At 40.5% G+C, this 13,995-nt stretch overlaps 1 protein-coding gene across 6 annotated transcripts in view; it reads left to right on the forward strand.

Moving 5' to 3' along the window:
• Positions 1–13,098, forward strand: part of OXNAD1 (oxidoreductase NAD binding domain containing 1) — a 40,594-nt gene extending 27,496 nt beyond the window's left edge. For all 6 annotated transcript variants that reach the window (XM_019435746.2, XM_019435780.2, XM_019435754.2 and 3 more), the window contains 4 exons: positions 4,094–4,235; positions 10,672–10,914; positions 11,701–11,809; positions 12,498–13,098. In XM_019435746.2, coding sequence (XP_019291291.1) covers positions 4,094–4,235; positions 10,672–10,914; positions 11,701–11,809; positions 12,498–12,652 — 649 coding nt within the window. In that variant the 3' untranslated portion in view covers positions 12,653–13,098. The remainder of the gene's footprint in view (positions 1–4,093; positions 4,236–10,671; positions 10,915–11,700; positions 11,810–12,497) is intronic.
• Positions 13,099–13,995: the final 897 nt, after the last annotated feature.

Consider the following 13,995-nt stretch of genomic DNA (forward strand, 5'->3'; position numbering starts at 1 on the left):
GGAAGCTGTGGAGATAACTATTAAACCTCTTCTCCGAAAGCAAGCAACAACTGTATTAATAAATATTAACTACAATCTTTAGATTTATATCTTGCCTGAAATGAAGAGGAAATAAAAGTATTGATGGGAAAGAATCAAGTGAATAGAGAAAAAAATAGCCTAGGGACTTTTTCTGGAGCACTTCCAATCCAGAACTGGTTTTTAAAGATTATAAAAAATGTCCGGATATTTAAGGCCAGAGATCAGAAGAGAACATATTTTAAGGTCATAGATCATATCAGTAGAGAACATAGTGTACCTTTCATGTAAGCCTACTGGTAGGGAAATAACTGGGGGAATAATGATACTTTTGCTCTTTGAGGGCTGAGAAACTTCTAGATTAGATGTTTGTTTTCTAGACATTGGGATGCGAATTTTTTTGTGGTTCCAGGTTCTAAGAAATTTTTCTTTCCTTGGTATGTAACTAGCTTTGTTGTATTGCCTAGAAGCCCCACCAAAAAAGGTTTTCTATGGCACAGAAGTATCTAAGGCTTAAAACTTGGAAGAGTTCTAGACTATAGCAGTATGGTTAGAAGAAAAGACAACATAAGATTTTTGGAACTTAGGTCACATCAGCATTTTAATTTGTCAAATGCCAGTGAAAGAATTTTTGTTGCTCTTTTTTTTTTTTTACACTTTAAAAAAACTGGCTTATTGGGATATACTCTACATATCATAAAATTCACCCATTTAAAGTATACAATTCAGAGGCCCCTGGGTGGTTCAGTTGGTTAAATGTCCGACTCTTGATTTTGGCTCAGATCATGATCTCACGGTTTGTGAGATCGAGCCCCACTTTGGGTTTGGCGTTGACAGTGCGAAGCCTGCTTAGGATTCTGTCTCTTCTCTTCTTCTGCCGCTTGCATGTGCACGTGCTAGCTCGCTCTCTCTCTCTCTCTCTCTCTCTCTCTCGATAAATGAATAAACTTAAAAAAAGTACTCTTTAAAGTGTACAATTCAGTGGTTTGTACTACATTCACAGAACTGTGCAGCCATCAACAGAACAAAATTTTACAACATTCTCATCATCCCCGAAAGAAACCCTATACTGCTTATCATTCACTCCCCATCCTCACCTGCTTAACTGCTCTACTTTCTGTCTTTATGGATTTGCCAGTCTGGGTATTTCATATCAATGGAATTATACAGTAGGTGGTCTTTTTGGTGGCTGGCTTCCTTCTCTTAACACGATTTTAATGTTCATCTATGTTGTGGCATGTCTCAGTGCTTCATTCTCTTGTGGATGTACCTCATTTTGTGTATACATTCATCAATTGATGAAAATTCAGATTGTTTTCCCTTTTAGGCTATTACCAGTAATGCTGTCATGCATATTCATGTGCATGTTTTTGATTGGGCATATATTTTCATTTCTTGTGGGTATTTAAGAGTGGAGTTGTTGGTCATATGGTAACTCAGACATTTTGAGTCACTGCCAAAGTGTTTTCCAAAGTGGCTGCACCATATTACGTCCCCACCAGTAGTGTGTAAGGGTCCCAGTTTCTCAGGATCCTCTCTAATACTATTGTCTTTCTGATTAGCCATCGATCCTAGTGAGTGTGAAGTGATAGCTCTTGAGATTTTGGTTTGCATTTTCCTAATAACTAATGATGCTGTCCATCTTTTTATGTGCTTATTTGCCATTTATGTATTTTCTTTGGAGAAATGTTATACCAATCCTTTGCCCATTTTTAAGAGTTCTTTATGTGTTCTGTGTCAAAGTCCCTTATCAGACATATGATTTAAAAATATTTTCTCCCATTCTGTGTGTTGTCCTTTAACTTGATAGTATCATTTGTAGCACAAAGTATTTAATTTTGTTGCAGTCTAGTTTCATCATTTTTTCTTTAAAATGTTTGGTATCGTATCTTAGTAACCATTGCCACAAAGAGTTATTCCTATGTAAGTCTTCTAAGAGTTTATAATTTTTGCTCTTACCTTTAAGCCTGTGACCCATTTTGAGTTAATTTTTGTATATGGTGTGAGGTAGGGGTCCAGCTTCTTCTCTTTACATGTGGATATCCAGTTGTTCCAGCACCAGTCATTAAAAAGACGATTCTTTTGCCATTGAATTGTGTTGATCTCTTGTCAAAAGTGAGTTGAGCGTATATTTAAGAGTTCACTTCTAGACTTTCAATTCTTTACCATTGATCTATGTACCTGTCCTTATGCCGGTATTACAGTATCTTCATTTCTGTAACTTAATAGTAAATTTTGAAATCAGAAGGTGTGAGTCCTCCAAATTTGTACTTCTTTTTCCAGATTGTTTTGATGATTCTGGATTCCTTGAATTTCCACATTAATTTTATGATTAACTTGCCAATTTCTGCAAAGAAACCAGCTGGGGTTTTTGATAGGTATTGCACACACTGAATCTGTAGATCAATTTGGAGAGTATTGCCATCTTAACATTATCGAGTCTTCCAATCCGTGAATGTTAGATGTCTTCTTATATTTATATATTCTTTGAATTTTCCCCATAATGTTTTGTAGTGCAATGGTATGCAATGCTTACACTTTTTTTGTTAAATTTATTCCCAGTTGTTTTATTCTTTTTTATGCTATTATAAATAGAATTATTTTTCTTAAAAAAATTTTTTAATGTTTATTTATTTTTGAGAAAAGAGAGAGAATGAGCGGGGTAGGGACAGAGAGAGAGGGAGACACAGAATCTGAAATAGGCTCCAGACTCTGAGCTGTCAGCACAGAGCCCGATGTGGGGCTCGAACTCACGAACCATGAAATCATGACTTGAGCCAAAGTCGGACACTTAACCAAATGAGCTCCCCAGGCACCCCAGAATTATTTTTCTTAATTTCACATTTAGATTGCTAACTGCTAGTGTATGGAAATACAATTGATTTTTTTTTTTAATGCTTATTTTTGAGAGAGAGAGCATGCACAGGGTAGGGGCAGAGAGAGAGAGAGAGAGAGAATCCCAAGTAGTCTCCAGGTTGTCAGCACAGAGCCTGATGCAGGGCTCCATCTCACGAACTATGAGATCATGACCTGAGCCGAAATCAAGATTCAGATGCTTAACAGACTGAGCCACCCAGGCACCCCTACAATTGATTTTTGCTAGTCTTGTATCCTGCAACATTATTTGAAGTTACTTATTAATAATATCTTTATAGTAGGTTTCTTAGGATTTTTTATATACAACATCATGTCATCTGTAGCTTCTTTATTTCGTTTTCTTGCTTAATTGCCTCGGCTAGAACCTCTAGTACAATGTTGAAAAGAAGTGGTAAAAGCAAACATCCTTGTCTTGTTTCTGTTTTTAGAGGAGAAACTTTCAGCTTTTCAATGTGAAATGTTGGATATTTTGTAGATGTCCTTTATTAGATTGAGGAAGTTCCCATTTATTCCCAGTTTGTTGAATATTTTTATTATGTAAGTCTCTTGAATATTGTCAAATTCCTTTTCTGCATCTATTAAGATGGTACCTGGGTTTTTCAGATGTTAAACCAACCTAGTATTCCTGGGATTTTTGTGTCCATATTCACAAGGGATATTGATCTGTAGTTTCTTTTCTTGTTATATATCTTTGTCTGATTTGGGTAGCAGGGTAATATTAGCCTTATAGAACGAACTTGGAAGTGTTCTTTTCTGTTCTTTGGAAGAGTTTGTGAAAGATTAGTGTTCTTTAAATGTTTGGTAGAATTAACCCATTGTGCCATCTGGACCTATCCTTTTCTTTCTAGGAAGTTTTGAAATTACTAATTCAATTTATTTGCTTGTTAAGGGTCTGTTCAGATTTCCTGTTTCTTCTTGAGTCCAATTTGGTAGTTTCTGTCTTTCTAGGACTATACCCATTTCACCTAAGCTATCTAAATTTTTGTCATCCAGTTGTTCATAGAGTTCCTTTATAATCTTTTTTATTTTTATAAGGTTGGTGATGATGTCCTTTTTTCCATTCTTGGTTTTATTCATTTTCTCTTTTCTCTTTTTTTTTTCTTAATTAGCTAAAAGTTTGTCAGTTTTACTTACCTATTGCCCACTTTTAAAATTGCTTCAACAGAAAGAGTTTATTTCCTTTTTCTTTTTTTTTTAGGGTTGATTTCTTTATCCCAGGAGTCTCTGTGGTTGGTGGGTTCTCAATATGCTCCAGCCCCAGACTGCTAAAACAAGAGAGGATGATAGAATTGGCAGTGAAATATGCGAACCACCCCCCTGCTCTCTGGATTCACAATCAGGTGAGCAAATCTGTTTAAACTTGGAGATCTGGGCATCACTGCCTCCCACAAAGTTGGTGTTCAGCTCACTTCATGCACTTAAGAAACCTAGGCTTGAGTGAAAAGGGTACATGCTCACAAAGAGCCCCTATATCCACAATTCAGACTCCATAATGGTCAAAGAAGCAGAATCCTTTTGATGCATTAAGGAAGAAGACTGATAATATCTTCTGGGTTACCAGTGTTGAGTTGAACACTCTTTAGTACTGAAATATTTTATATCTTATGTAAGTTTTTGAAAGTTGCCTCTGTATATATGTCTCGTAAATGGTACATCTATAAGTCAGATTATTTTTTCCTAACTGTCCTAAACAAAGGGAATTAAACCATCACTCTCTCATTTGGAAAGGAAACAATTTCTGATTGCATCCCGCTCGTGCCCAGAGCTGAGTGCTGCTGAATCTGTGGTGTTATTGCCTTTCTGGAGAGTTCTTCACACGTGATTCTGAGAGGGAATCCACATTTGCTGCTAATAACTGCTGTTTTACCATGGGACTCAGCACAATCCTACAGAAGCTGCCTGTTCATTACCTTCTAGAACTCTGGTAACAAAGAATGAGCTCAGCACAGATTAGTTGTCTTCTTAGTTTTTGACCCTTCTCTCCTTTTTACCACCATCCCTTTTGTTTCTGGACTGTGCCTTCTATATTTACCAACAACCTCCATCCCATCCCAGGCCTTTTCTTATCACCTTTTCCAAAAAGGAATGTACCAGTATAAATATTGTAGCTGTAGATAAACTGATTTTAGCAGTTATTGGAAGGGCAGAGGGACCAGAAGAGCTAAAACAGTTTTGAAAAAGAATAAAGTGGGAAGAATCACATTGCTCAAATTTAAGGTGAAAATAAAGCTACAGTAATGAAAACAGTGTGGTATTGGTGAAGGGATAGACACATCAATTGATGGAACAGAATAAAGAGTTCAAAAATAGACCAACATACATATGGCCATTTGAGTTTTGACAAAAGTGCTGAAGAAATTCAGTGGCAAAAGAGTAACCTTTTCAACATGTAGAGACGGGACTGTTGTTTATCCGTATGCAAAAAAAAGAAAAAGAACTTTGACCTAAATGTCATACTTTATGTTGAAAATTCACCCAAAATAGGTTGTAGATCTAAGTGGAAAACACAAAACTATAAAAATTTCGGGGGAAAACTTAGGAAATATTCTGAACTTGAGGGTGGACAAAGTGTTCTTAGGCAGGACACCAAAAGCAAGAGCCATAAAAGAAGAGGTTGATGTATAGGACTTAATCAAAACTAAAAACATTTTTCTGCAAAAGATACTGTTAACAGAATTAAAACAAAAACAAAAACAAAAACAAGCTACAGACTCAGAGAAAGTTATTTGCACGTTAGATATCCAAGAAAGGATCTGTAATATTCAGAATACATAAAGAACTCTCAAAAGTCAGCAAAAAGAAAACAAGCATAATTTAAAAATAGGCAGAAGATTGAAAGGTACTTCTCTAAAAGGATGTAAGATAGCAAATAAGCAATGACCAGATGTTCGCCATCATTAGGGAAATGCAGATTAAAACCGTATATAGCACGGTGTCTCTACACACCTCGTAGAATGACGAAAGTTAAAAATTCTGACAATACCAAGTGCTGGTAAGGATGTGGAGTGACTGGAAGTCCCTTGTATTGCTTAGATTGCTAGCAGGAATGCAAGGTAATACAGCCAATCTGGAAAACATTTGGTAGTTTTGTACGGAATTAAATATGCACTTATCATAAGTCCTAGTAATACTGCTCCTGGGTGTTTATTCTAGAGAAATGAAAGCTCTGTTCATTTAAAAGCCTGTATAGGAACATCTATCGTTGTTCTATTCATAATTATCAAAATCTGGAAACAACCTAAATGTTTCTCAGCGGGTGAGTGAATAAACGAACTGTGATCCATTCATAACAATGTATTGTTATTCAGCAATAAAAATGGATGAGCTATTGATGCTCTCCCCTTGGGTGAGGCTCAAAGGCCACCTGTAAAGTGAAAAGAGCCAGTTCTCAAAGGTTACGTACTCCATAATCCCATTTTCGTCACACTCTGGAAGACAAAGATACAATGATGGAAAACAGATGAGTGCTTAACAGGGGTGAGGGGTAGGGAAAGGTGTGAGCATAGAGAGCACAGGGAGGTTTTGAAGGTGATGGAGCTGTTCTGTATCTCGGTTTTGGTGGTAGTTACGTAGATCTATGTATGTGTTAAAATTCATAGAACTGTACTCCCCCCACCCAAAAAAAAATGTATTACTGTAAGGTAATTAAAAAGAAAAAGATATAGGGGCATAAAAAATAGCTGTTCTAATTAGGGTCTGCATGTCAAGTTGTATCTGTTCAGAGTAAGGCAGCTGCTTGCCTTAGCATTTCCATTCTAAGTGTATCCTGTCACATTTTTACCCTCTGACCTTCTGAGTCACTCCTTCCATGTGTCCTCAGCTGCTGCATTCCTTTTTAGATTCGCTTTGGATTTTCCACCCATGGCTGTCTGTAGGCTGCATCCTGAGTCTCTAAAAGATGCCATGGGGGTGGAACCAGCAAGGTTTCCATGTGTCCCACACTCAGTGTTAAAATGAGCTTAGCCATCCTGGCTCCTAGTTCCATGAGTCCCCTCCAGTGAACAGCCTCCCACGTGACCTGACCTGGTCCTGGTCCACAGCTCCCTGCTTGGTTTCATGCCTCATTGACATTTCAATGAAGGAACTTATTCTTAAAGGCGGTAGAAAATCTCCGGTGGCATTGCTTGAATGCACATTTTAATTGTAGTGCCTGCTCCACTCTGCCCGGTGGGAGTTGCAAACAGCCTTTACGAAGTCAGATTTTTCTTGGTACCATTCTCAGGTGGCTGTTTTCCTCCTGAGGGTTTGTCTTACGAAGCTATTAGAGTGGACAATGGAGGCACGTGAGTGTCTGGGTGGCAGCAGGCTGCTCTGTGGGGACAGGGGATAAAGTGCCATAAATGTCTTCCTTTATTTTATCTGCTTTGGCTCAGGCTCCTGGCAGGGTAAAGGGTTCTAGACAGCTATTGTGTGCTGGGCTCCAGTTGCTGTGGAAAAGTTGTTTATTTCGCAAGTAGAAAAATCTATACCCAAATTAGATACATGGCTATGTAATTGAGGGTAATGTCCTTTTACTCGCTTACATATTATACCGTGTAGCACTTTGAGTCTTGTGTTCATGCTACCTTGGCAGTTTTTATTGATCAATAAAAGACAAAGATGGCTTTTCATTCTTTCCAGATGCTAGCAAATTAGAAGATAGATCTATTTAAGATTATTTTGTCACTAAGGAGATGGCATGCACATTGTTTTGTTGTTGTTGCCAACTTTAGGGTTTTGAAATACTCTGGTTTCTAAAAACAGTACCCTAAAGGCTTTGCTGTCATTACTAGTCCTACCGAAGATGACCATTGGAGAAAATGATTTCTGTCTCATTTCTTAGTCTCTCTTATATTCTTGGAAATAAAGAGAAGTGTGTGCAGGCAAGCAGGATGGGGAGGGAGGGTACAAAGAGAGTAATCTGTCGTCATTAGGCAGAGCCTCTCGTATCACAGCTTCTCTTTTTGAGACTTGGAAAGAAGGGGCATTTTAAAGCACTTTGGTGGCCACTGTAGTGATTCCTAGATTGTACTTATTCCTAACAGAATGCTCCCTTGCTGCTAATTTCTTTTGTCAAAAATGAAAACCCACTTATCGTTCTTCATGTAAAAATGGCCTATATATTTAAAATTGTTCAGTTCAGATGTTTTTTCTGAGAAAGGATTTCCCTTCATTTAATCATTCTTTACTTTCCAGAAAGGGCCTCTTTAGTGAATTAAAATAATTTTCATTTTTTCTTAGATTTCTCAAAGATTAACTCTTAAGATTTAACATCTTTCCGTTGTAAAGCCCCAAATTCAATTCATGTCAAAAAGTACTTAGCTGCCTACCTGCCATGTAAGGTGCCAAGGAGTGAATGCTGAGGGTTTGGTCTTTTAAAAGCACATGATAACTTACGGCTTCTTAGGAGGGTGTTCATTCAGTTGATCTGCATCAGGAGCATGTAATGGAGCGAAGCTTTGCTTTTGATATAAATTTCTTTAGTTCTAGACTCTCGTTTTTAGGGAAGAAGGAAGCAGGCACCCTCAGTGCTTTCTCTTCTGTGACAGCTGCAATGACTAAAACACCCTCTCATAATAGAACCTGATGCCAGCAAGCTCTTCCCCATAGTGTGTCATATGACGGCCACCACAGCCCTGTGAAGTGAGTAGGACAGGTGCTGGTACCCATTTAACAGATGCGGTAGCAGAGGCTGAGAAAAATTAAGGAACTTGATGGACTTTGTAGACTGTGATTAAAATTCAGTCTTCCGGGTCCTAGATGAGTGCATTTTCTCCAAACTAGAGGTCTCAACCCTGTCAGATCCAATGCCCTCTTTGTAGAACTATCCTGAGATGAAATTCAAAGTTAGTATAATCAACACATGAAAAATTTTGGGGTGGCATAACTCTCTTAAGTGTAATGCCAAGGAGAAATAAAAGGGATTCATGGGGTGCCTGGGTGGCTCAGTTGGTTAAACATCTGACTCTTGATCTCAGCTCAGGTCTTGATCTCAGGGTCGTGAGTTCAAGCCCTGCATTGGGCTCCATGCTGGCTATGAAGCCTACTTAAAGAAAAAGAAAAGTGATTCACAATCAGAGCCTATATGTTTCTTTATATTTTTTTTATTTTGAGAGAGAGTGAGAGAGAGAGAGAGAGAGAGAGCACGAGTAAGCACAAGTTGGGTAGGGGCAGAGAGAGAGGGGACGGAGGATCTGAAGCGGGCTCTGTGCTGAGAGCAGAGAGCCCAGGCGGGGCTGGAACTCACAAACCACAAGATCATGACCTGAGCTGAAGTCAGATGCTTAATCAACTGAGCCACCCAGGTGCCCCTGTGTGTTTAAGTGTATGAATGGTTGGGCATATCTTAACTAGAAGAACAAAGTAGACAGATGGTTATTCCTCAGTGTGGAATCACCATGAGTACACCCTCTACAGATGCAGATTGTAAGATTCTTTATGGTGACAGAAGCATCACACATGCATGTTACCAACTGGGATGTGGTTTTCCAGAACAGTGAACATACTTGGTAAAGTTCTGGATATAGCAAAGTACAATCCACATGATGGTTACATTCTGGAAAATTCAGACGCCACTAGATACATGCAAAAAATGCTGTGTTTTTTGTAAAAAAAGGATCTAGTCTCAGATTATTACGACGCCACTAGATACATGCAAAAAATGCTTTGTGTTTTTTGTAAAAAAAAGGATCTAGTCTCAGATTATTACGAACCAGTTTTCACCTACATGTACGTCCCATGGGCCATTCAGAAGTTTCCACACAGCAGTCCTGGGCATTGGAGATAATGATTTGCTGCTAGATCGGCTCTCTGAGTACAAAAGCCCTCATTTGCAGCATTTGCTGATTTCTGTGCTGTAGATACTCCCTCAATGGCCGATTTCAAACAACCAGTAGAAACTAGTCCATGAAATTCCTCAAAATTTAACCATCAGCTGAACAGAAGCCGGCTCGAGGACATTGCTAACTTCACAAGACATCTCGCACCTTTGGCCCTGCCCTCTGACTGCCAGTTGGGTTTTCCAAACCATGGTGACGATAAGAAAGTGTCACCACGTGTTTCCATAACACCCGTCAGGGGCAGGATCACCTCCATGGAGGACCAGTACATTCAGCTCTGATCGTATTTCTGGTCTAAGTGGCCTCACCAAATAGGCGCTCTACCCGGGTGGGGTGGGTGTCTGTGGTGCTCCCCTCCTAGTGTGAATCCTCTGCTGTCTATTCTTACCTCTCCAGGGAAGAGCGGACAGTACTGACCAGCATCTCAGGGCTGGCCTCGAGCCTGTGCAACAGCTCTGGCTGTGCCCTGCTGGTGACCCGGAGGAAGCCCCCCGGTCCCCAGGGTCTTCTCTTATGAGCCCAGGGCAGCCGCAGCATAGTGACACTTGCTCCATCCTGCCTGTGTCAGCTCCATGACTTGGATCAGAAAACAGGAGCGCCGCAGAGAAAAGGGGACTTGTGCTTCAGAGCCATCCCCTGAGCCCAGTGCCTTTTTCCACAACCCAGCTCTTCACCTAAGAAGTTAACAAATGGCAAAATTACTGACGCGAGTCTTCTTTTGTCCGTACTGGAGTGGCTGTGCAGTGTGGATCACAGAGGCAGAGTAGCAAATGGCCTGTATAATGGACAAGTGGAATCAGTTCACAGGGCCCTGGCACAATTGAGAGCTGGCTGTGAAAATAGTCCTAAACACTGATAAACATGCAGAAGGTAGACACAGTCTGTGTTATTAAAGAAGAGCATTAGATTTAAGGCCTGTGCCACAAAGGACTAACGGATCTTTTCTTTCCTGTCCTAGTGTACCCTTGACTCTGAAGTGGCCGTGAGAGTGGGTGGAGAGTTCTTCTTTGACCCTCAGCCTGCAGATGCCTCTAGAAACCTGGTGTTGATTGCAGGAGGAGTCGGAATTAACCCTCTGCTGTCCATCCTGCGGCACGCGGCAGACCTCCACAGAGACCGGGTGAACAAAGGAAGCGGCTATGAGGTTGGAACGATAAAGCTCTTCTACAGTGCAAAAAATACCAGTGAACTCCTCTTTAAGGTAAGGAAGAAACATATGTCTCGTTGCTTGCCGTGAGCAAACTCGTGTCATGGTATTAGTCGTCCATGGAACTTTCTTCCGTTAGTTCTGTCTTCTCTGCAACCGTTGTTCCACCAAAAGGCTTGACAAGGCTTTATCATGTTCAGATGGGAATTAACCAACACTTTTTATGCCGGACAGTGAAACAGCTAGTGTTGAGGACGCGCCCACTGAAGTGACAGGCCTAGGGCAGGTTGGTGGGCTTGAATCTGGAGGCGGATGAACAGAAAAGTCGCCACATCCCTGAGATTCCGTCGAGTCAGGAGACCTACAAGTGGGCTCGTGTGTTATAGGAGTAGGTGAGAGGCACAGAGTTTGGACCCGCTGGGTAAATGAAACCCCCGTCGGTTGCATCTGTTGAAACTAAGTACGTTTGACAGGAGAAGGCTTTCACTCTGGATTGCTTTGCAGCTGCGGGATGAACAAAAGAACAGAAACAGTTAAAAGACACAACTGTGGTCAGTGAAACTGCTGCTTAATTGCCAATGCTTGAGAAAAAGGAAGAAGAAAAAACTCCCGGAGAGTTAGTAATATGCTTGTTAGCATATTCAGATTTCAATTAAAGCCAAATAGCCCTCTGTACTCTGAATGCTCTGGCCTGCTAGGCTGCAGACAATACCTCTCTAAGTAGAGAGGAAGAGTGGCAGACGTGTGCAGAATGGGAGTCGAGGTTCAGCGGCAGGGGTTGTGCACATCTGTTTTGATTTTTTAAAATTGTAGCGTGACCAAATATGTTTGACATTCCAGCAAAATATCCTCGATTTAGTAAATGAATTTCCTGAGAAGATTGCTTGCAGTTTGCATGTTACCAAACAGACTACACAAATCAGTGCAGAACTGCAGCCATACATCACGGGTGAGTCCCCTGAAGATATTTTGACTATCTCCACGTGGTTGTTTGGAGGACATGCCAGTCGGTCGAGTGTGGATGCTTTACCGTTGGGAGTTGCTGCCTAGGAATGTCACTACCTGGGGAGCTGGGGGGTGACTCATCTTGGAAAAGTAAGGACAGATTCAGTGAGATTTACTTACTATATACAGGTTTCTTACTGCCCATGTTAAAAATGTATTTTCCACATTTTTTAAGGGGACCTTTGCGTCATCGCTGTAGTATGCCTACAAAGAATTTATATTCCAGCTTTGACTGAATCGATGCCATTTGCCATTCATGGTCATTTAAACTACTCGTGGTTTCCCCTGCTTGGAAAGATTTTTCACCAGTTTATTTACTTTGCCGAAGTGAGCTCTGAATCTCTACCAAAGATTAGTAAGCTAACTGGCCCTGTCTGAAGAGTGCATTATGACGAGCTTCCCGCTTTGCCTGCCGGAAACCTAGAGATGCACTCTCCGCTTGGGTCTGGCGCCCGGTGCTACCGCCAGGAGCCGTTGTGTGAGGGCCTCAGCACTAGACTCCCTGAGCTGGAGTTCCTGGAAACAGACACAGTTGCTGAGTGGTAGTTAGTCCTTCCTCATTTCAGTACAAGCATGTCTGGCTTATTTGCTGTTGATTCTGGTTGTGTTTTTTTTTTTTTTTTTTTTGGTAGAAGGAAGAATAACGGAGAAGGAGATAAGAGATCATATTTCAAAAGAGACTTTGTTCTATATTTGTGGCCCACCTCCAATGACAGACTTTTTCTCCAAGCAACTGGAAAACAGCCATGTTCCCAAAGAACACATTTGCTTTGAGAAGTGGTGGTAGGGAGCAGGCAAAGGTAGAAGAGAGAAAGCTGTGAAATCTTCTCAGGACAATAACAGAGACATGATTTGTGGCACCATGAATTTACCTCTCCTCAGCGGTATTTTTTTTGTTTTCTTTTTTCTTTTTTTTTTTCAAGGCTGAACTAAGTAAGTGACCAGCTGGAGCATCAAAGAAAAACCAGCCGACAGACTTCAATGATAAGCTTTTTGCCAAGACTTCATTGATTAAATTATTTTTGCTATATTGAGTTTCTTTTATTAATAACTGTTTGATTATCTCATGATGCATCTTGAATCGGTCAATATAGATGTTCTTTCCTCTTAGGGAAAAAAGAGACTGTCCTTAAACTTAATCATATAAAAATGTTCTGTGTGTAAGATATAGGTTGTCCTTATTTGGTAGCAACCTATATATCTTATGTCCAATAAACTTATAATTTAAACACATTCTTATTAATCTTACCTTGAAAATTCTTTATATTTAAGGTCTTAGTTCACCTTACTACAAGCCTGAAGCCTTGTTTCTTCAGACCATCAAAATTGGGGTTGGAAATGGAAAATTATTAGGAAAACTTCTTTAGGGAATTGAATATCTGGCATGTTCGCTTAGTGTTAATGAACGTCCTAAGTATGTATCCTGACTAATTGTTAGTTTCTCCTCAAATTAAATCCTTTTCTGTGCTCTGCGTCTTGGCCGCCTGCCTTAACACTACATGTAGGAGGCGGCTTCTTGTTTGGGACAAAGGCGTCGGTGACTGCTAGATTCCATGTTGAATCTTACCTTCAATGGCCAGGCTGGCTGGCTGTAAAAATGTGCTGAGGATTGATTAGGGAGTATAGAGCCATTTCCAAATCCTGCTTTTCTGCCTTTTATTTAATTTCTTTGCCAGGGTTGTTCTTGGCACCAATAATAGCTCCACGATACATACTTGTTGAATGACTGAAAGAAAGCAGCTAACACTTAGCTCCTTGCTAAGCCTGGGTTGGGAGGCAGTCCCCAGGACGGATGGAGAGAATGGTGGAGCCTCATCGCAAGGCTGCTCTAATGAAACTGCTAGAAAGCAGACTGCTCTTCTTATCTTCATTTAGATCTTTAAAAGGCCAAAAGAAGTCCATAGGTTGAGGCCAGGCCATTCCTCCCGTGACACACAGTGTTGGGCCCAAGGCTACCAGCTTGGAGAATAGTGTGAGGGTAAAAGGGGTCTGGGAAGGAAGGAAGATCAGTTCTGGAGACACAGGAGTTCCAGCTGGAATTCTGTTCCTGAGCTGATGGAACAGCTGATGGGGAAAGACATCTTGCTCTTTGTCATCTCTGTGGCTACAGGCCTCACGGGGAATTTGGGC

Source organism: Panthera pardus, unplaced genomic scaffold, assembly GCF_024362965.1.
Source record: "Panthera pardus isolate Hobbes unplaced genomic scaffold, ASM2436296v1 HiC_scaffold_16, whole genome shotgun sequence".
NCBI lineage: Eukaryota > Metazoa > Chordata > Mammalia > Carnivora > Felidae > Panthera > Panthera pardus.